Here is a 20,297-nt window from a genome sequence, read left to right on the forward strand (position 1 = left end):
CCCAACGTGGGAACTGAACTTTTCTTTTCTACCAAAAAGATGCCGCCAACAAGACGACAGTTGTCTCTGTTTTGTAATGATAATATCGTGCTTCGTGTCATTTCTCTGAACAAATCTCGCACACAACATTGTTTGGTAGAAAAAAAGTTGCATTCACACGTGAGAATGAATTAATATTTAATATATTATTAATTAAAATGTGGAGTATTAATTATGGAAAGGATATTTAAATATTAGGGTAAACTTTAAATATTAGAGAGATTACAATTTGGTCACCTAACTTTTAAAATTTATAATACAATCATCATATTTTTAGTTCATTTTCAATAAGGTCCAGGTCATTAACTCTCATTAGTTATTACTGATGTGGCACTTCACTGTTGTTAAGCCCTCTTTCTTTTGAAACTTGTAATACAATTTGGAGAATATTCGGAGATGTCGTCGTCGACGATGATGGCGTGGAGTAAATGCATAGTTTTCTAGTTCACTGAAAATATATAACATAATCAAAAAGAAAGAAGGAGAAGAAGAAGGAAAAGAAGAAGAAGAAGAAGAAAGATGGGGGCTTAACGATAGTTAAGTTCCACATCAGTAAAAATTAACGGAAGCTAACAACAGGGATCTTATTGGAAATTAACTAAAAGTTCGATGATTATATTGCACGTTTCAAAAGTTGGTGACCAATATAAAAGTTCCCTAAAAGTTTGGGGGCTATTTTTATAGTTACCCTAAATATTATCCTATATCTTAAACCTCACGTTTTAATTTTTAACTCTAAACTCTGATAAATGCTGTCACACAATATTCGTTTAACAAGACAAATAACTTTTTAATGCAATTATATAATTGTAATTACGAATTTATTGTCTTCTGCATTAACGGTGAAAGTAATATTTTATAATTGAAGTTACGGTGTTTACGTATATATTGTTTAGTTTTAGGGTTTGTAATTATGCATGTGGGGATAAGGTTTAAGTTTTAATATTGGGCCCCACAAGTGGCAAAATCCAATGAATGCTGACTTTAATCTTTGCCTACAAATAGCATGGTGCTTCTCCAATTACATTCATTGCTTAAGATCTTGATTTTTCTGAGTGTATAGATTTGTGAAGCAAATAACAGAGGATTTATAGTGCAGCCATGGGGAAGACGGTCACCGGAAAAGTGGTTTTGGTGAAGAAGAATCTGACGGACATGACTGATCCGGCGGCTTCTTTGGTTGACCGAGTCGGCGAGCTCCTTCACCACCGTGTTTCACTGCAGCTCGTCAGCGCTACCGTCGTCGACTTCGGTTCGTATCTTTCTTGCCTTTTCTTTTAGGTTTTCGCGGGTTAAATGAATTAGGTGAATTTGAAAATATCATTTGTTCTCAGCTAATTGGAAGCGAGGGAAGCTCTCCATGCCGGCGTATTTGGAGGATTGGGTGGGTACATTGACACCGATAACTGCAAAAGAAGCGACATTTTTGGTAAGATTCGATTGGGATGTTGAGACCATGGGTGTTCCTGGTGCTTTCATCATAAGAAACAATCATCACAGTCAGTTCTATCTCAAGAACGTCACCTTGTATGATTATCCCGGCCATGCCTGGTTACATTTTGATTGCAATTCGTGGGTGTATCCCACGAATAAATACAAATATAATCGTATCTTCTTCTCCAACAAGGTAACTTTGAAGTTTCGAGTTCAAATCTTATGTTTAAATAGTAAGAAATGGGACTAGTGGATTCGCTAACAGATGTTATTGTTATATTTTGTTTTAGAGTTACCTTCCATCTGAAACACCTGAAGCCTTACTCGACTACAGAAGGGAAGAACTTGAAAATCTCAGAGGAATTGGACGAACAGGAGAGCTCAAAGAATGGGACAGAGTATATGATTATGCTTACTACAATGACTTGGGAATGCCGGAACTGGGGAAGAGATTCGCACGTCCCGTGCTCGGTGGATCGGCTCAGTATCCCTATCCGAGAAGAGGGAAAACTGGTCGTGCACCAAACAGAAAAGGTTGGAACTTGGAAGTCTCAGTTGTGAACTTCATTACTTAAAACATGATCTCTCTACTTTATGAAAACTAAATATGGAAAATGTGTAACAGATCCTAACACGGAGAGCAGAGTGGGTGGACTAGACTTGATCACGCTAAACATTTACGTTCCACGAGATGAACGGTTCAGCACTGTGAAATTCTGGGATTTCCTTGCTTATGCTGTGAAAGCTGTGGCTCAGACGATGGGCACAGTAATAGACGACCGCAACATATTTCATTTCGACTCTATTCAAGACGTATTTGATATGTATGAGGGTCATATAAAACTACCCAGCAATGACGCTCTAAAGGGAATAAGGGATGCAATCCCTTGGACTCTTGTCAAGGAACTTCTTCGTAATGATGGTGAAAAATTAATGAAGTTCCCAGTGCCCGCTGTGATCAAAGGTATACGACAAAACCTTTCCGTTTTCATTCGCACTAGACGGTCTCAACACGATGTTAATGTTGCTATTTTGTTGGCTTCAGAGGATAAGACTGCTTGGAGGACGGATGCAGAGTTTGCTCGAGAAACTCTTGCCGGTCTCAACCCGGTTATCATCAGTCGGCTACGAGTAATTATAGCTCTCACATTAATGTTCTTTTGGTCACTTGATTGGATAATTCACAATAATTCATCATGTTTATAGGAATTTCCCCCAACCAGCAAGCTTGATCCTGAAATATATGGGAACCAGCATAGTAGCATTAGAGAGGATGACATTAAGGATAATATGGATGGATTAAGTGTGAAAGAGGTATTATTCAACATCAATTGCTTATGCTGATGTTATCAGATTGTAGCAAATATAACATTACTAATGTTTTTCTTTGTTCGTATTCGAATCAGGCTCTAGATAAGAACCGATTGTTCATATTGGATCATCATGACGCACTGATGACGTACCTGCGGAGGATCAATTCGACTAGCTCAAAGATTTACGCCACTCGAACTCTTTTCTTTTTGCAAGACGATGGCACGCTGAAGCCGTTGGCGATCGAGTTGAGCTTGCCGCATCCGCAAGGAGACAAACACGGTGCGGTCAACAAGGTCTTCACCCCGGCAGAGCGCGGTGTTGAAGGTTCCGTCTGGCAGTTGGCCAAAGCTTATGTCGGGGTGAACGATTCGGGATACCACCAGCTCATTTCTCATTGGTATGATTGCTGAAATGTCGCTATCTATATAAATAGCAAACCGACTGAAAACATTGCCCATCATTTACAATGATTAAACATGTTCTTTTGCAGGTTAAACACACATGCAGTTGTTGAACCATTTGTGATCGCTACTAATCGACAATTGAGTGCGATTCACCCGGTATATAAGCTTTTGCATCCTCACTTCCGTGACACGATGAACATCAATGCCCTGGCTCGTATGCTCCTCATCAGTGCTAATGGGATAGTTGAGTTAACCGTTTATCCAAGAAATTTTGCACTCGAAATGTCGTCTGCCATTTACAAGGGTTGGAATTTCACTGAGCAGGCTCTCCCTGCTGATCTGCTTAAGAGGTAAGGCATGCATGACCCGAAATCGGAGATGTTTGGTGTAACTAACCCTTGGAAATTTACCGAAATGAATATTTTATTTAATCGACCGTGTCATCTTTTTGAATCATCCATTGCAGAGGAATGGCTGTTAAGGACTCGGGGTCTCCCAATGGCATTAGCCTCGTGTTAAAGGATTACCCGTTTGCAGTTGATGGGTTAGAAATCTGGTCAGCCATTGAAACATGGGTCACGGAATACTGCTGTTGCTACTACACATCAGATCAAGCAGTGGAAAAGGACATCGAACTCCAATCATGGTGGGACGAGATTCGAAACGAAGGCCACGGTGACTTGAAAGACCAACCGTGGTGGCCCAGGATGAGCACAATACACGATCTGGTTCAATCATGCACGACCCTCATATGGATTGCTTCAGCTCTCCATGCAGCAGTCAACTTTGGCCAATACCCTTATGCAGGTTTTCTCCCTAACAGGCCAACAGTCAGCGTTCGGTTCATGCCAGAAGCGGGCAGCAAAGAATACGCGGAGCTCAAGGAAAACCCTGACTTGGCCTTACTTAAAACGATCACCCCACAGGACCAAACAATGATCGGTGTGTCGCTCATTGAGATATTGTCTCGGCATTCAGCCGATGAGATATACCTTGGGCAAAGGGATTCGGATGAGTGGACTTCGGATGAAAAAGCCTTAGCTGCATTTGAAAGATTTAAGACAAAGCTGCTCGAAATCGAAGCGAACATTGAGACTAGAAACAATGACCCGAAATTGAAGAACCGAAACGGACCGGTGAAGTTGCCATACAGGTTTCTAGATCCTAATACCTCGGGTAAAAGTGGAGAGGGACTCACTGGGATAGGTATCCCCAACAGTATCTCAATCTAGGTTCTTTGTTTCTTATGAGAAAATGTAGCTTGCGTGTGCGACAAACAAGTCTTTGCCTCTCTGCTTGCTTTGATTTAATCTCCTCCCTCTAATCTCTATAATAAAAATAATGGGAAGTGAACTTATTTTATTGCTTATTCCAATCCCAACTATTTGAAAAATTATATATTTTTCAATCATTATGAATTATTATTATTAAAAAGATCAGATGTATTAATTAAATTTATTAATTTATTAATTAATAATTTATAAAAAAATATGTGGTATATATCATATTTTTACTTGTATACATATGATACATGTCACATAATCATTTATATATAAATAATATATATCACATCATTATTTAGGATACATAAGATTTGTTACATCAATGATAAACAATAATAATCAATTAACTAACATTTTCTATCCAAACAAATATATTTTATCTAAAATAAAATATTAAGAATTAAAATATTTAAAAAATAAAAATAACTATTTAATCGAAGATGAAAATTATACGGATATAGTTGGTAGGGGAAAAAAGTTGAATTCATACGTGAGAAATGTCAGAGATAAGATTCGAAAGCATCTTTTCAACCAACAATAATACGATGAACTAATATTTAATATATTATCAATAAAATGTTTTAATTATATAAATAATATTTAAATATTATTATATATCGTAAACCTTAAAATTTAAATTAATATTAAATTCTAAACTCTAATAAATAATCTCACATATTATCCCTTAATAAAGATTATGATATATCGCAAACGTTTACACCCCTTCATCAGACAAATCCCGAAGAGCAGCTCGGCGTTCCACCGGTGGTTCCGACAGAAGCATCAATCCATGGTGGTGGTTCCACGCCGATCTCGCTAACTTGTCTGCAATAAAACTACACTCCCTGGGAACATGAATCAACCGAATCTCCCAATCTCGCCGGCAGATTTATTTTAATTACGAACTAAATTCTAACTTGACACTTCCATTTTTTTTCTTCAAAATATTTATTATCCTATTAAATATATATTTCTATCAATATCAAACAACTATATACACTGTTATGACTATGACCTAACTTTTAAAATCTAATAACACTATTAAATTTAAGGGTAAAGTATACAATTGATCCCTGATTATAGGATGTTATTTTATTGAGACATTCGACTGTTAAAAGTTATAAAATGGTCATATAAATAGGGGTGAGCGTTCGATCGAGTCGAGTCAAAAAATTTCGAGTTATTCGAGTTTACGAGTCTTACTTTACAACTCAAAGTTGACTTGAAATTTTCTCGAGTCGAGTCGATTTTTTGAGTTTCTATTTAAATTTAACTATGAATATTTATAATATTATTTGATTTCAATTTAAGCGGCTTTCTATATCCATATATACAATACAAATATGTTTCTTCATGTTTTTTTCACATGTGATATACATATATCATATAAAGTCGAATGACTCGACTCAAACTTGAAAATAAATCCACTAATTACTAAAAATTTCGAGTTATTCGAGTTGCATATTACAACTCGATTTGAACTTGAAATATTTTCGAGTCAAGTCGAGTTTATGAAATTTTAACTCGAAGTCAAATCGAGTCGAAAAAATTGGTTTTTCGAGTCGGGTCAAGTTTTGCTCACCCCTACCTATAACCCCCTAGACCCGGCCTAAGAGTCACAATTGAATCAGAGAAATCATGATGACCCCAGAAATAGTTTAGGGATGAAAATTTGTTTAAAAACCATTTTAAAAACATTTATCAAATACGATATCAAAATAAACTCATGCCAAATTTAAAGAGGTTGAAAGCAAAAATTTAACCTCACACGGTATGAAATCGAGACTACTCCATTTGCCAAACTGGTTATACTTCTAGATAATCTGAAAATAAAAATAGAAACCAAGTGAGCTACAAAGTTTAGTATGTCCTCTAAATACAAACAATAACTAAGATACTACATGCATGATATAAAAACAATAAAATAATCATGTAACAGTAAAATCAAATATTTATTACTAGAAAATCATATAGAGTTCCTTACAACCTTTCCTCTCGTTATAGACGAACAGAACGAAAAACATTACCTTCTTAAAGGAACTCGGGACCACAAAAGTTGACCCAAAGCAAAAAACAAAAATCTGGATAGGGATATTACCCTTCGAAGAGGAGCTCGAGTTAACCTCCAAAGTGGAATTCATCATAAATCAGAAGTAGGGCAAGGATGTTGCCCTCCATAAAGGATCTCATGCAGAAATAGGATAGAGATTTAATCCATGGATAATCAAAATTAGGATATAATCTCATACAGAATGAGGAATGCATCAATATACATATTATGAATGATGTAACATTATTTAGAAATAAGAAATATTACAGATAAAATGTAATCAGATTACGAATATCCTTTCAAGCAGTAACATATAATATTATAGCATAACATATCAAAAGTATTGAACAAGTAAATGGGACACACCTATAGTTGTTAAATAACATTGGCCAAGTCTTATGCTTCCCATTGATCATACTAGGTCCTGCGGAGTGGAGACCTAAAAACAATACTCTTAAATGAAAACGAATGCCAATAGCTAAACAGAAATAAACTATAAAATCACTAAACAGAAGTTACGTGTATCTCGAGATGTGCGAGTGGAATCAAACTGAACATTACAGGAGTGATCGGGGTCTATAGGAGAGAGGTCCGAAGACACGAGAGTACCTTCAGAAAATAACATTAAAAAGTGAGGTTCAAAATCTCACAATTTACTAAACATAATTAAAACTTCAAACGATAAATAACGCACAACAAGGCTGTCAAGTAAAAATATGGTGAAACATATGACGGAAATAGACTCAGGACGTCGAAAAATATAAAGATAGATGTCTTTAGAAAAAAATTAACCGGTCAAAGTCAACGGTCAACAATCAGTTTGGTCAGACTGGTTCAGTCAGACTGACAGAACGAAGCCCACTCGCGCGTTGCGATGCATGTGGCCTCCTCTGATGGCCGAAAGAAGACAAAAAAGTCAGAAAATATTTTAAGGCACGATGAGTCACTTACAAGCATCAGTTTTTTGAAAAAAAATCGACAGAAAAAAGGTTTTTACGAAATCTGACTATTCGAACATTCAGCGGTTACAAATGACGACGGTGAATGAAAATCTAAAATGAAAAGAAAAACAAGGTTTACGAGACAAATATAATGGTATCGAAGGTGTCGCACACCATTGCACGGCGATGAATTGAAGAAAAACAAAAAGAATGGTTAGAGAGAGAATGTTTCTGGTTTGGCACGAACAGGGGGAAAAAGTGGGAAAGAAAGGTGGTGTTTTTTAAACCAACTTAAACTTTTGCGTAAACTATGCAACTAGTCCCTTAACTTAAATGAAATTAAAACTATGAAATAGTTAAAAATTAAGAATTAAAGTTAATATTTATGATCAAATTAATTAATTCTAAAATCTAAGAGGTCTAATCTATAAATTTAATACATGACTAGAATAAAAGATCTTAAAGTTAATGCTCAAATTAATTCATTAGACAAATTAAAAATAGAATCATGATCAAATTGTGTTAAATGAAAATCCAAGGAAGCAAATCGTACACAAGTAGTGACCAAAATGGAAGAAAATAAAGTAGGGTTCCAGAATCGCAAACACGTAACTTTATAAGGACTCGTGCCTTAATTATACCAATTTTATTAACTGCGAAATAGACGCTTCCGTTAAGTATTAACGACATGTGGCTATATTGAAACCATTTAAATAGTTCAATGGTCATATTGATAAAATTTTATCTACAATTTAGTAGGTAAAATAGTATTTTATCTAAGATCAAAAGTCAAATTAAAAACTAACCACTTATATTAACGTGTCATGTCATCAAATTAACAATATTTAACATATTAGTGTTCAAATCGTTATAAATCAATAATATAAGTGATCAAAATATTGTATTTCACAACTTGATGACTAAAGCAAACACTTAAGAAACAAAAATGACCATTTTGATAGTTTACTCTTATATATTATATTATTCAAAGATAAACCCCGGCGTAGCTTCCAATCTATTAGCGATAGCGTAGAAAAAGTAGAATCTCAATATGTATACCTTAGAGAAACGCGGCAACCTCTTCATTTTAACGTTGACCGGCGACGGTCAGCACCGGCTTAACCCGAATCTCATCGGCGAACTTCTGTCCCTTCTCTCTCAGGTCAAGGCTCAAGCCACTATTGGCTCGGCTCTCATCACTCAAAGCCAAGGCAAATTCTTCTCCAATGGATTCGACCTCGACTGGGCTCAAGCCGCCGGATCCGAACAAGGCGTCTCGGAACGGTTACTGCACATGGTGGAATCGTTAAAGCCCGTCGTCTCCGCTTTTCTAAGCCTCCCGATACCGACCATCGCCTCCTTGACCGGCCATGCCGCTGCTGGCGGGTTCGTCCTCGCGTTGTGTCACGATTACATCATCATGAGGCGGGACCGAGGGGTTCTTTACATGTCCGAGGTGGACATAGGGTTAACGATTCCCGATTACTTCAACGCGTTGTTCAGAGAGAAGATCGGCGACTCCTCGGCTCGCCGCGATATTTTGCTGCGGGGGGTGAAGATGAAGGGTGACGAGGCGGTGAAGAGAGGGGTGGTGCAGGCGGCGTACGACGGTGAGGCGGAAGTGAGGGTGGCGAGCGTGCGTATGGCGGAGGAATTGGGCAAGAGGAAGTGGAACGGCGAGGTTTACGCCGAGATAAGGAAAGGATTGTTCCCCCAGCTTTCTGCTATTGTGGGATTAGGCCACAAAACAATCGCCACTCCAAAGCTCTGATTAAAGGGAAAAAACAAAGAACCTCTAAGGTATGGTTATATGTTTGATCTGGGTTTTAGCTTTGAATAAATATAATGTTGTGTTATTGTTTTAGCTTTGTATAAATCGAATGTTGTGTTGTTTGAAGAACAATGTTGTTAATCTAGGATCACTTGAACCCGAAATAAAGCAACTCATTCAAAATCTAGTTAATCCATTCGGATCAATTCGACTCAACCATTAGCAGGTTCAAGTACAATGCAACTCCGGCCATAGTACTAAATGAACTTTTACCCTGCATTACTTCTGTTTGATGATCCGAAACAGCCAAAACTAGTTAGTTTTCGGCCTCGGGACTTTCTTCCTCAGTTGTCTCCCCTATATCGAGTTCTTCATCCCCCAGAAGAAGAAGAATGCACCGCATTGTGCGACAGACTGCCATTAACGAAAGGATCAATGAAGTTTTCAGGTCATAATGTGCGTGGAACACTTTGGATATACCTATGTAAATACCTGCAGAAAATCGCCGAGCAGAACCGAGTATCGGGGCCATTTGGGGCAATAGATGTAGAAGTCGTAGAGAAAAGGAGCGCTAACCAGCAAATACACGATCTACGGAAAACGAAAGAACCGATTAGAGGTCACTAATGTATAATGAATGCGGTTAATCAAGCTATTTCGACAGTCTTCCGAGTGTTATCTGTTTAGGTGCAATAACTTGCAAACCAAGAATGGTTACGATAGGATTCCGGTGAAGCATCAACACATTGGGGGCATCGAAGCAACTACTAGATTAGGCAAGTTTAGACAATAAGAAGAATCCATCATATTAAATCTAACACCGCACTTGACTATGTTAGTCGGATTCGGGTGCAAGTACATGTCCGACACGGATATATTATTCGATTGCCAAACCCGTACCCGAAATTGTATTTTAAGAAAAATAAATTCGTGTGAAAGCAATTAACTTCTAAAAATGACAGGATCTCTAGGAAATACTTAAAACAATAATCATTAGAACCAACCATCCAGCTCCGAAGTCTGAACTTGCATATTTTAGGCTAATTCAACCATAAATAAGAAGAAAAAGTTCTCCGTACCATTTCATTATAAAACTTTGGGTAAATTATGAGTTTAGTACTTAAACTATCAGTTTTGTTTTATTTTAGCACCTAAACTTTCAATTTTTTCAAAATCATACATAACTTGTTTTGTTTCATTTTATGGGTAAATTACATCATTATAATGCTCTTCAGACTTCAGTATTGTTTTTTACGAAACAATTAAAACTTAATATTGTTGAATTAATTTAACTTGATTCATGTTGTTACTGGTACAATATACAAGAACATTTGGTGTTCAATATTCTTCGATGTACGAGTGAAGAAAAATCTAGATAATGTAGATATTGTACAAAAAAGTTCAAACTTATAAATATGTGAAGGGTGCATGGACTGCAGGCAATATTATACCTTAACGTCGGAGTTTAGAACTTTTGACATTATTCAAGAGGTCAAATTGTAAAGATAGTTTATTTTTAACATTTTATGCGAATCTAGTCCTATCATAAATTCTTCACTATAATCTCATGAAATAATACAAATACCATAACCTACGTAGAATAACTAGGTAAATATTAACAGATCCGCCAAGGCCAGAACCGCAGAGGATACTCGGAAATAAAACAATGCAAAACAATACTATGCTGCAGGGGTCCTAAGCTCGTGATCTTGAGATGTATCTCGTACCGATGGAGGTAAATATTGCCACATCGGGACCAAACCGCAGCTGGGAAAAACGGCCATCTTGTTTGCCCCGGGATGATATGGCACTGGATGAGCATGAACATACCCGGTTGGTGGAACGGTCATCGTTTTCAGCTGCTGCTCTATCCTTTCTTTATTTGCCTTCAGCACTAGCTTCTCTGCTCGGGGTTCGTTCTTGGCCTGTTAAAGGTGTAAAACGGAAAAGAAAAATAAGACTTCGAATTTATGATGCAATCTAAAAGAAAAGATCATTTGAATGTTCATAGACAAAAAATTATCAACTCCTAACGATGTGTTCCATTTACTTGACTAGACCAAATTGACATCGAAATAAAAGAAAAGAGTCGACTATATGACCAACTAGAAAATGGAAATACATCCTTTAGAACCAACAACCAAGCACATCATCACAAAGTTAATATCCCCCAGAACAGAGTTCCAACAACGAGCAATATTATAACCCAATTTTTTATTGCTCTAGGAACTACCCGAATCAGCCACGGATATATATATATATATATGTGTGTGTGTGTGTGAGCGTAGGAACTGAATTTTATCGAGCAGTTAAAATCCCAGAAAACAACGAGAAAATAGGGGGGGGGAAATGAAATAAATTGAAAAGAAGAATAACTCTTGCGAGAGCAATCTCCATCGACAAATTCGTTTCCTTGAGGCGCAACAGTTCCAGATGAGAATTCAATTTCTTTACCGCTACTGAAACAAAAAGAAAAGTAAAAAAACAGATGAAGACGTTACCTGTATTAAATTGATTTTTTTTTCCAGAAAGATCCTGATAAGTACTTTCATCGATGAAATTAAAATCCAGAAAATCCCAGTTTTTTTATCGAATCCATTTCTTTCACCACTTCCCTACTTGATTGGTTTTCTTCTTTCTTTTAGCTTGTTTTCCCGAGAAACTCGAATGAAAAACTTGAAAACAGTGATGCTTGTATGAAAATAGGAAATTCGCATTAAATATACTATACACTATTAGCCGCCGCGTAGCTGGTCAGAGCATTTACTTGGAAGGTTGGAAGGATACTTGAATGGAATCTATTGAAAATCACTACCGGAGATTAAATATTTATATAATTATCAGAAACTCATTAAAATTTAAATAATTTTAATTAATATTTATTTTAACATAAAATAAAGATGAAACGTAAATAAAACTAAAATATATATATTTTTTAAATCAGATAAAGATTCCTAAATTACTCATGATTGCGAGTATTCAGTCGGTCGATTCAATAAGTGATTAGTGATTGATCACTTTATCGAATATTGTCAAAATAATCAAAAAAATTCATTCGCGAACTATTGTATCGTTATTATTTAACAATTTAATTATATAATTCGATTTAAAATTAAAATATAATACTATGATTAAAAGTTTAATAGTTAAATAAAACACCCTCAGTTTTCTTTGCCCTTCCTCTGAGTTATGTTTGTATTTTTTTTTCATTTTTTGATAGCAGTAATCGGTGATGACGGTGATACCAATTTTAATACTGGCCTATGGTCACCGATGTTTTTTTTCTTTGAATAGGGACCATTACATCAAACAGTTACACGAGAGTAAGGTGGACCGTGGGAATCTCTAAGAAGAATAGCATGAAATTGAGTTGGGAGATGATCGATTGCAACGGGTGCATCATAGGAGTGAACATCCAGCTTGGCTAAGAGATCGGAAGCCATATTAACTCCCCTTTAAATTTTAAAAAATTACACAACCCAGGCTTTGTCGAGGAGACGGGCAATGGCTCGAACACCAGCAAAGAGACTCGAATATGAAGGTGACGAAAGTAGTTTGAGAGTACCCCCATTGTCACTCTGAACAATTAGTTTCTCGAAACCATAGTCAAGTGAGTTGAATACCTTCACAAATTCCCCGTAATTCCGCTTCAAGGATCGCTGAAATGCCTATCGATTTGTGGAAAGAAGACAATCTCCCATATGATCCCGGAAGATACCCCCAGTCGAACTTGACTTCATGTGAGTCGACACGACACCATCGGTGTTAAGGGCAATCCATCTTGGTTCCGGATGACACCACTGAACCTGAGTAATGACTGAGATCTTAGTCGAGTTCTGAAAACAACACAATAAAAATAAATAAAGTTTGCTCCAAGTTATACTAGCGTGAAGAACCGTTGAATTTTTTATTTTCTTTTTACTTGTATAATTTAATATTTGTTTTTCTTTCTTTTTTCAGTTTATAACAATTTTATTTCTATGGTGTGATTTTATGTCTTTATAATGCATTTTTTATGTCTTTTGGCATGTCTCTATCATTTGGGCGCTATTTTTGTTTAATTTTTTTAATGTTAGATTTGTAATTGTCATGACTGATCAAGATGGTGTTTATTTCTCATCATGTTAATGTTTCCTCTTTGGACCATCGAATTGAATTTTGATACACGATTTGCGTTCGTGAACAATTTTCTCATGTCGCTATATTCTAATTTATCATTTGTCTGTGATTTTTCATTTGCTTGATCTCTTTTTGTGTTTTGTTCGCCGATGAGATCAGATATGTTTGTATCTATCTTTTGTTCGAGTTTTTTTATTAGGTTTTTAACATTTTTCTTGTATAATCCTTGTGTGATCTTAAGTGTTTAGTTTTTGTGTTAATCGTTATAGAAAAATATATTAATTAGATGTTCAATTTACAATTGTGATTGTAAATCTTTATTGTAATTCTGTATATTTTATCATTTTTAATAAAATTAATTGTTTCTATAAAAAAAATAGGTTAAATTACACATTTAATATCTAAACTATCAGTTATCGTCCGTTTTAGTATTTTTTCCCTTAAAAACTTAACAGTTGATTTGGTGATATCTTTTTATGGGAAAATTATATTATTCATCACTCAACTATCTTCTCACTCCTATTTAGGTCAACAAAGTTTAAATTTTATTAATTTGATTACTTAACTTTCAAATTACTCCTAATTTAATAATTCTAACTTTCAATTTTATTTTTTATTTTTAATGACATATTAATAAAATAATAATAATTATCATGTCACAAAAATTATTAATAAAATAAATTAGAGTAATTAAAATATGAGTGATTTGAAAATTGAGTAGTTAAATTAAAAAAATTTAAACTTTAGTATCAAAATAGGAGTGAAAAAATAATTAAGTAATGAATGATGTAATTTACCATAAAAATGTCATGTGAAAAAGTTCCATTAAATTTTTAACGACAGTGTACTAACATGAAGAAAAAAAATTAAATATTAGTTATGATTTTAAAAAATTCAAAGTGTAGGTTCCCGGAATAGATGAATAAGTTCGTATCGGTGGACACAAACATAAAAAATTATATTAAAACCTTGACTTATGATATTATAAAATTTCAAGAGTACAAAATTAAATAATTTATATAAAATAAAAATTAATTTTCTAGGGGTGTGATCATACCCTGCCTTGTTTCATCCCTTGCTAAAACGAATCAAAACGGGTAATTTAGCCTAAAGTTTTTTTTTTTGCCGGCCTCAGCCCTCTCCAGCTCGACGCGTGGTATAACTGTTTAAGGTAATGTTTGGATAAGGCTGAAGAGATACGGGTGCTACAGGCATTGATCGAAAATGGCCGGTTCTTCCATATTCTCTTTGGTCTCTCCATTTCTTGGCTGCAACGACTGCAAAACCACTAGCCTGTCCTCCTTTACATTTCCACGCCACGCAGTACAACGATTATCCGATGTGAAAAGAACGCCGCTTTGGCTCAAGAGGAGCCCTTTCAAGTCAGCAGCCATCACTGCCAAAGTCGCCTTGCAGTATCGGAAGCTCGGCGACTCCGATCTTCAAATCAGTGAAATCACTTTGGGAACCGTAAGAACTTTGCTTTCATGTTGATGGGTATTTTCAATTTTGTTCAAATATTTTTTCTGCCTTCTTCGGTTTTTTGGACTGTTGATTAAGAATCAGTAGCCAAAGGGTACCTTTTTCTTCTTATTATTATTGTTAGAATGTATGTTAATTTTAATTGGTTCAGATGACATTTGGAGAACAAAATACAGAGAAGGAAGCTCATGAAATGCTCAGCTATGCTTTTGAACATGGCATCAATGCTCTCGACACTGCAGAAGCTGTAAGTTCTGTTTCCATTTAGAAATGTAACGAGAACAAGCAGGTTGATTTTTATTTATTGAACTACGTTGCCTTTATGGAAAATGCTCCTATAGAGGTTTCGAAGATGTGATTTTATGTAGTTTGATGTTGTTGCAGTGACATTGACTCTCTCGTTTTTGTGCTTTCGGTTTTGCAGTACCCGATTCCCATGCGGAAAGAGACGAATGGAAGAACTGATCTCTTCATTGCTAGCTGGCTGAACTCTCAGCCTCGCGATAAGGTACTTTTTCGCATAGTAGATGACTTATATATGTGCTCCTGCTTTTGTTTTTATGGTGATTGGTGATGGTATAGTTTCGTTTGCCTTTGTAGGATCTCCTTGATAGATGTCTATGAAAATTTTGATTCTTCTGCTTCAATTTCTCTAAATGCTCAAATGGTATTGATTAGCAAACATTCAAAATACCCTTGTATTGGCCTATCCCTCACGAATCACTCGATGAGCGTTCATGAATCATGATAAATGTTAGTACTTTCTAGTGAGTAGACTGTAGAGTATTGGTTTTCAGTGTTCATATTTGCTGAATTTTTCTAACATTGTCTGAGAATGTTATGTGCCATTTTCATTGCTTTTACTGATCACATTGATTTACAGGTTATTTTGGCAACAAAAGTGTGTGGCTATTCAGAGCGATCGACTTATCTACGGGAACGGGAAGGTATAAAAGCTTTGCGGGTCGATGCTGCTAATATTAGAGAAAGTGTAGAGAAAAGCCTTCAGCGTCTCAACACTGATTACATTGATTTATTGCAAATTCATTGGTAAGATTGCAGTTTTCTTAAGTGCATCTGTTTAATGGTAGGCCTTTACGGACTTGGCACTATAGGCTACATCTTATCTCCAGCATAATGTCTTGATTTCATTTTCATTGTGAACCGATTCATTTATATTGGCCTTTTTCTCCAGCAGTAAGTAGGAGCAATCTAATTATATAGTTGTGTTTCTATGACTGACTAAGGAGCACGGACATTTAACAATATTTTCTCGAACTTATGGTTTTTCTGAGGTTTATACTCTATTTCAACATTCAATCAGGCCAGATCGGTATGTGCCGTTGTTCGGCGAGTATTTCTATGATTCTTCAAAATGGAGACCAAGCATCCCATTTGTGGAGCAACTTAAGGCTTTTCAGGAGATTATTGATGAAGGAAAGGTAATACTTGTCTAAGTTTGATCTTATTTGTGCGCACTATTTTTGTGGTAGAAAACAGCATTGAAGCTGATCAAAATGCTGCTGAAAATCCTATGTTACTCGGATTCGTTTGTGTCGGATATGTTAATCTTGTAAGTTTTTCTATGTATTTGGAGAGTCCTCGGAGCGTTATATACCCTTGTTTCCTTGTATATGGGTGTTCAACATGACTCACATGGAATAGTTAATCAGTAGTGTGAGGATGCCACCAATACTCTTGTGATTTATACAGATTATTTTCGATTTTAGGTACGCTATATCGGAGTTTCTAACGAGACCTCGTATGGAGTGATGGAGTTTGTTCATGCAGCTAAAGTTGAAGGACTACCGAAGATCGTTAGTATCCAAAACAGCTATAGTCTGATGGTCAGGCGTTTCGAGGGTAAAGCTCTTTGGAAACTATATAAATGAAAACCTAAAAGGATCATAATAGCCTAGCTTATGGGTGTGTGTGTGTATATGTATATAGATTTCGGAACTTAAACGTTCATCTTTTATTATCTATAACTGCTCGACATCTCGCTGTTGCATCTGTTACTCATTCCCTGAAGTTTTGATTCATATACAATGGCCAACAGATGAAACAACACCCCGGACAGTATTCGTCTGTAATTGGTTCCGGAAACGCTTAATCACGATTTCGTTTCCTCATGCACTTTCGGGGACTTTGTTTGAAAACAACATATTTAAGAGAGTTAACTCTGTGCTTTGCAGTTGACCTGATTGAAGTTTGCCACCCGAAGAATTGCAACATCGGCTTGCTTTCATATTCTCCGCTCGGCGGTGGAACACTGAGCGGAAAATATCTAGATATCGACTCCGAAGCAGCGAAGAAAGGAAGGATGAACCTTTTTCCTGGCTATATGGAAAGATATAACAAGTCAATTGCCAGGGTATGAGTCCATTTTATCCTGTTCCACTCGCTATGGTTGGTTTAATGATTGACATTTTGGTGGGATTTCAGGAAGCTACGATAAAATACATTGAAACGGCGAAAAAGCATGGACTGACTCCGGTGGAACTCGCGCTCGGATTCGTACGGGATCGGCCATTTATGACGAGTTCAATCATCGGCGCGACCTCGGTCGACCAGCTCAAGGAAGATATCGATGCTTTTTTGACAACTCCACGACCTTTGCCTTCGGAGGTAATGGAAGATATTGAAGCCATTTTCAAAAGATACAAAGATCCCGCCATTCTATGAGATCAAACAGTTCCAAGCATGCCGTTTTCGCATTTTGCTCTTTTTAACTTTGTTTTCCATTGTTAAAGGCTAATAATACCTTGTAATTGGTGCCATTCCAACAATTCTCGTATCTAATAATTTTTAGGTAAATTACGCATTTAGTACTTAAATTATCGATTTTGGTTCGTTTTAATACCTGAATTTTTTAATTTTTTCAAATTTATATTTATCGTTTACTTTTTATTTAATTTTAGTACCCGCTGCTAAAATTTTAATATGTTTAATACATAAACTATCATTTTTGATCCGTTTTAGTATCTAAACTTTCATTATTTTTTTCAAAACTTAACGTTAAATTTTGAACGGGATACTAAAGTGAAATAAAAATTAAAGTTTTTACCGGCGGGGTACTAAAATGAAATAAAAATTAAATTTTAGGTATGATTTTTAAAAAAAATGAAAGTTTAGGCATTAAAACAAATTAAAATTTATTGTTTGTGTACTAAATGTGTAATTTATCCTAATATTTAATAAACTATGTTGGTTCTTTTTTTATTTCAGAATCTATGTATGCTTTGACATGGATAACATTGTGTTGAGTATATGAATTTATTTTTTGAACATTAAATAAGCTTTTCATTGTTTATTTTTTTACTTTAGGGTAAATTACACATTTAGTCATTTGACTTTCATTGTGTTTCTGTTTTGGTCATCTAACTTTAAAAGTATTCAATTTTACCGCTCAACTTTTTATTTTTTTCCCACTTGATTGTTTGTTTAAATTTTGAGTTAAAAAAACTCTCTTCAAACTCATGCTTTTAGACTTTCTATAATTCATCGACATGATAGTATTTTCTTTTAAATTTGAATGATAGGAAGAGAAAAGTAATATACTTTATTCAATGACTTTTAGGCGATGAAATTGCAAATCGAGTCAAGATAATGTCGAAACCTTGATTTGAGTTTTATTGAATTAAAGGAAAAAATTAAATTGAGAAGAAGAAAGAATGGAGAAAAGAGAATATTTTTGTATTTACTTTAGCAGAAGATGACCAAAGGTGGAAAAAATATCAGATATAAAATGTATAAAATATTAAGTTAATTTCATAAATAAAACTACTCAAAATACAACATTTTGCTATGGATATTACACAACTAAATGACTAATGACTAGGTGAAAAATAAGAAATTCGAAAATTGAGTTCACCACCACTCATTTTTTTAAATATATATATATATATATATATATATATACGATGATTCTCAAATGCGAGCTTCCCAAGTTCCATCACCTTTACAGCTTAGGGAGGCTCCAATTCCAAGTCCATTAGTTCCTTTTCAAACTTCTTTTAGACCGGCAACACCACCACCTCATTCCCCTGTGAACTCGAGATCTAGTTCACCGTACTCGAGGTGACCAAGTCCTCCGGGCAGCACAAATACATTTTCAAAGAATGTTATTGAAAGCCTCAGGAGGTCAAATGAAGTTCTGAACCAAGAAATGTCAAAACTGCAAAATCAAGTACTAGTGATATAACTATTCGTTGTTCTGTTATGCTCATCCAATGCTTGTGTTACCCGGGCAGCCTGCCATCAAAACTAATCCGTTTTTCTCTACTTTCGAGCGGTTACAGGTAAAAAGTTTGAAGCAGAAATGTGATACACAAGACGTGGAGATTCAGAAACTATGGAAAAATGTTCAAGAATCAGCTGTTTATGCTGTAAGGGAATCATCCAAGTTTAAAGAGGCCAAGGAAGTTGTGAAATCCATAACAGATGAGGTAAATTTAACTTAACTCGCTTTTCAGTTCGCCACCAGATGTAAACCATGCCATCTACGATGTTACCTACCGATAACAAGTCGATATTGTTCTACAGTTGAAAGAACTATTCGAGATGCCTTCCGAGGTTTCCGAAAGTGAAACCTTTAAAGCTATGAATACTCAAGCTGAATCATTCTTAAGCACTTATGGAAAACCAGACGCCAGCAACCTTGGAAAACCACAGGTACTGTACCGTCTAATGATAGTGGGAAATGCTGCAGCTCAACCAAACTCGGGTCAACTTACTGAGCAATTCAAACCCGGAGTCTACATCACTTGTGTTAATCACCCAAATAGAGGGAAGATCTTCAAACGAGTTAGATTCAGGTACTTGACTTAATGGTGATTTTACTGAAATAGCTCCCCTCTCAGTCTCACACATTCGATCAAATTTAGATGCATCACATAGACAACCGAATGCACCATCTACATAAATAAAAACCCGGTGAACCAAAATTGTTTTGCTGATGTACCGACTCTCAACATTTTTTGCAGCAAACGAAAGTTCGCCGAGCAACAGGCTGAAGAATGGTGGAGCAATAATAAAGATAGGGTGCTTATGAGGTACATCAAACCATCAGCCTCACCATCCTCTCTTCAACCACCGCCAGCACCTGCAGCTGCTGGTGAAACCACTGACGCAGCATGCCCTTCCCAAACATAGTTTCATAAAAGTCGGCAATGCAAAGTAGAGAAAAATCAAGCTGCTACTCGGTTCACAGTTGCAGCAAACATAACAGATCGAAAGTTGAGTTATGCACTTTAATTTAACCAGATTCTGTTGCTGGGTTGATCCAAATTACTAACATCGACTAATAAGATTACTTCGTAGAACAAAAATATAATAAAATGGGAATAATCATGTCCCAGCATAGTGCTAGTGGATTCCTTGTCCTGTATAAATAAATACCAGAAGTTCAATAAAAAAATTGCATCAAGCAATAACAGTGATAAGCACCATATCACTACA

At 35.8% G+C, this 20,297-nt stretch overlaps 5 protein-coding genes across 5 annotated transcripts; 4 read left to right on the top strand and 1 right to left on the bottom strand.

The window, feature by feature from the left end:
* Positions 1 to 1,065: 1,065 nt before the first annotated feature.
* On the top strand, positions 1,066 to 4,560 carry LOC120176098 (linoleate 9S-lipoxygenase 5-like). The gene is made up of 9 exons (XM_039182600.1): positions 1,066 to 1,291; positions 1,374 to 1,666; positions 1,764 to 2,007; positions 2,099 to 2,437; positions 2,519 to 2,604; positions 2,680 to 2,787; positions 2,880 to 3,184; positions 3,278 to 3,541; positions 3,658 to 4,560. Exons 1-9 carry the CDS (start codon positions 1,141 to 1,143, stop codon positions 4,421 to 4,423), a joined length of 2,556 nt encoding a protein of 851 aa, XP_039038531.1. The 5' UTR covers positions 1,066 to 1,140; the 3' UTR covers positions 4,424 to 4,560.
* A 3,911-nt stretch (positions 4,561 to 8,471) lies between these two features.
* Positions 8,472 to 9,363, top strand: LOC120176105 (enoyl-CoA delta isomerase 2, peroxisomal-like). Its single transcript, XM_039182610.1, has one exon. It carries the CDS (start codon positions 8,517 to 8,519, stop codon positions 9,234 to 9,236), a length of 720 nt encoding a protein of 239 aa, XP_039038541.1. The 5' UTR covers positions 8,472 to 8,516; the 3' UTR covers positions 9,237 to 9,363.
* A 1,510-nt stretch (positions 9,364 to 10,873) lies between these two features.
* On the bottom strand, positions 10,874 to 11,911 carry LOC120176109 (transcription factor bHLH104-like). Its single transcript, XM_039182612.1, has 2 exons — positions 11,738 to 11,911; positions 10,874 to 11,161 (listed from the first exon to the last, which is right to left on the bottom strand). Exons 1-2 carry the CDS (start codon positions 11,786 to 11,788, stop codon positions 10,916 to 10,918), a joined length of 297 nt encoding a protein of 98 aa, XP_039038543.1. The 5' UTR covers positions 11,789 to 11,911; the 3' UTR covers positions 10,874 to 10,915.
* A 2,624-nt stretch (positions 11,912 to 14,535) lies between these two features.
* On the top strand, positions 14,536 to 17,550 carry LOC120176101 (protein tas). Its single transcript, XM_039182604.1, has 8 exons — positions 14,536 to 14,825; positions 14,989 to 15,084; positions 15,262 to 15,345; positions 15,721 to 15,887; positions 16,162 to 16,279; positions 16,568 to 16,700; positions 17,033 to 17,211; positions 17,283 to 17,550. The coding sequence occupies exons 1-8, from the start codon at positions 14,580 to 14,582 to the stop codon at positions 17,520 to 17,522; spliced, it is 1,263 nt and encodes a 420-aa protein (XP_039038535.1). The 5' UTR covers positions 14,536 to 14,579; the 3' UTR covers positions 17,523 to 17,550.
* Positions 17,551 to 19,400: 1,850 nt separating this feature from the next.
* Positions 19,401 to 20,001, top strand: LOC120176075 (protein Brevis radix-like 4). Its single transcript, XM_039182586.1, has 2 exons — positions 19,401 to 19,654; positions 19,823 to 20,001. Exons 1-2 carry the CDS (start codon positions 19,401 to 19,403, stop codon positions 19,989 to 19,991), a joined length of 423 nt encoding a protein of 140 aa, XP_039038517.1. The 3' UTR covers positions 19,992 to 20,001.
* Positions 20,002 to 20,297: the final 296 nt, after the last annotated feature.

The sequence above is a fragment of the Hibiscus syriacus genome, unplaced genomic scaffold (genome assembly GCF_006381635.1).
Source record: "Hibiscus syriacus cultivar Baekdansim isolate YM2019G1 unplaced genomic scaffold, ASM638163v2 tig00112226_pilon, whole genome shotgun sequence".
Lineage (NCBI taxonomy): Eukaryota > Viridiplantae > Streptophyta > Magnoliopsida > Malvales > Malvaceae > Hibiscus > Hibiscus syriacus.

Bases quoted from the DNA above. Each gene is read 5' to 3' on its own strand.
- LOC120176098 (XM_039182600.1), top strand. From the start codon at position 1,141: ATGGGGAAGACGGTCACCGGAAAAGTGGTTTTGGTGAAGAAGAATCTG. The intron at 2,438-2,518 runs GTATACGACAAA...TGTTGGCTTCAG, and splicing joins AGTGCCCGCTGTGATCAAAG to AGGATAAGACTGCTTGGAGG. The intron at 2,788-2,879 runs GTATTATTCAAC...TATTCGAATCAG, and splicing joins ATGGATTAAGTGTGAAAGAG to GCTCTAGATAAGAACCGATT.
- LOC120176105 (XM_039182610.1), top strand. From the start codon at position 8,517: ATGTATACCTTAGAGAAACGCGGCAACCTCTTCATTTTAACGTTGACC.
- LOC120176109 (XM_039182612.1), bottom strand. From the start codon at position 11,788: ATGAAAGTACTTATCAGGATCTTTCTGGAAAAAAAAATCAATTTAATA. The intron at 11,162-11,737 runs GTAACGTCTTCA...CACCTTTAACAG, and splicing joins AAAAAATCAATTTAATACAG to GCCAAGAACGAACCCCGAGC.
- LOC120176101 (XM_039182604.1), top strand. From the start codon at position 14,580: ATGGCCGGTTCTTCCATATTCTCTTTGGTCTCTCCATTTCTTGGCTGC. The intron at 14,826-14,988 runs GTAAGAACTTTG...TAATTGGTTCAG, and splicing joins GTGAAATCACTTTGGGAACC to ATGACATTTGGAGAACAAAA. The intron at 15,085-15,261 runs GTAAGTTCTGTT...TCGGTTTTGCAG, and splicing joins CTCTCGACACTGCAGAAGCT to TACCCGATTCCCATGCGGAA.
- LOC120176075 (XM_039182586.1), top strand. From the start codon at position 19,401: ATGCCTTCCGAGGTTTCCGAAAGTGAAACCTTTAAAGCTATGAATACT. The intron at 19,655-19,822 runs GTACTTGACTTA...CATTTTTTGCAG, and splicing joins TTCAAACGAGTTAGATTCAG to CAAACGAAAGTTCGCCGAGC.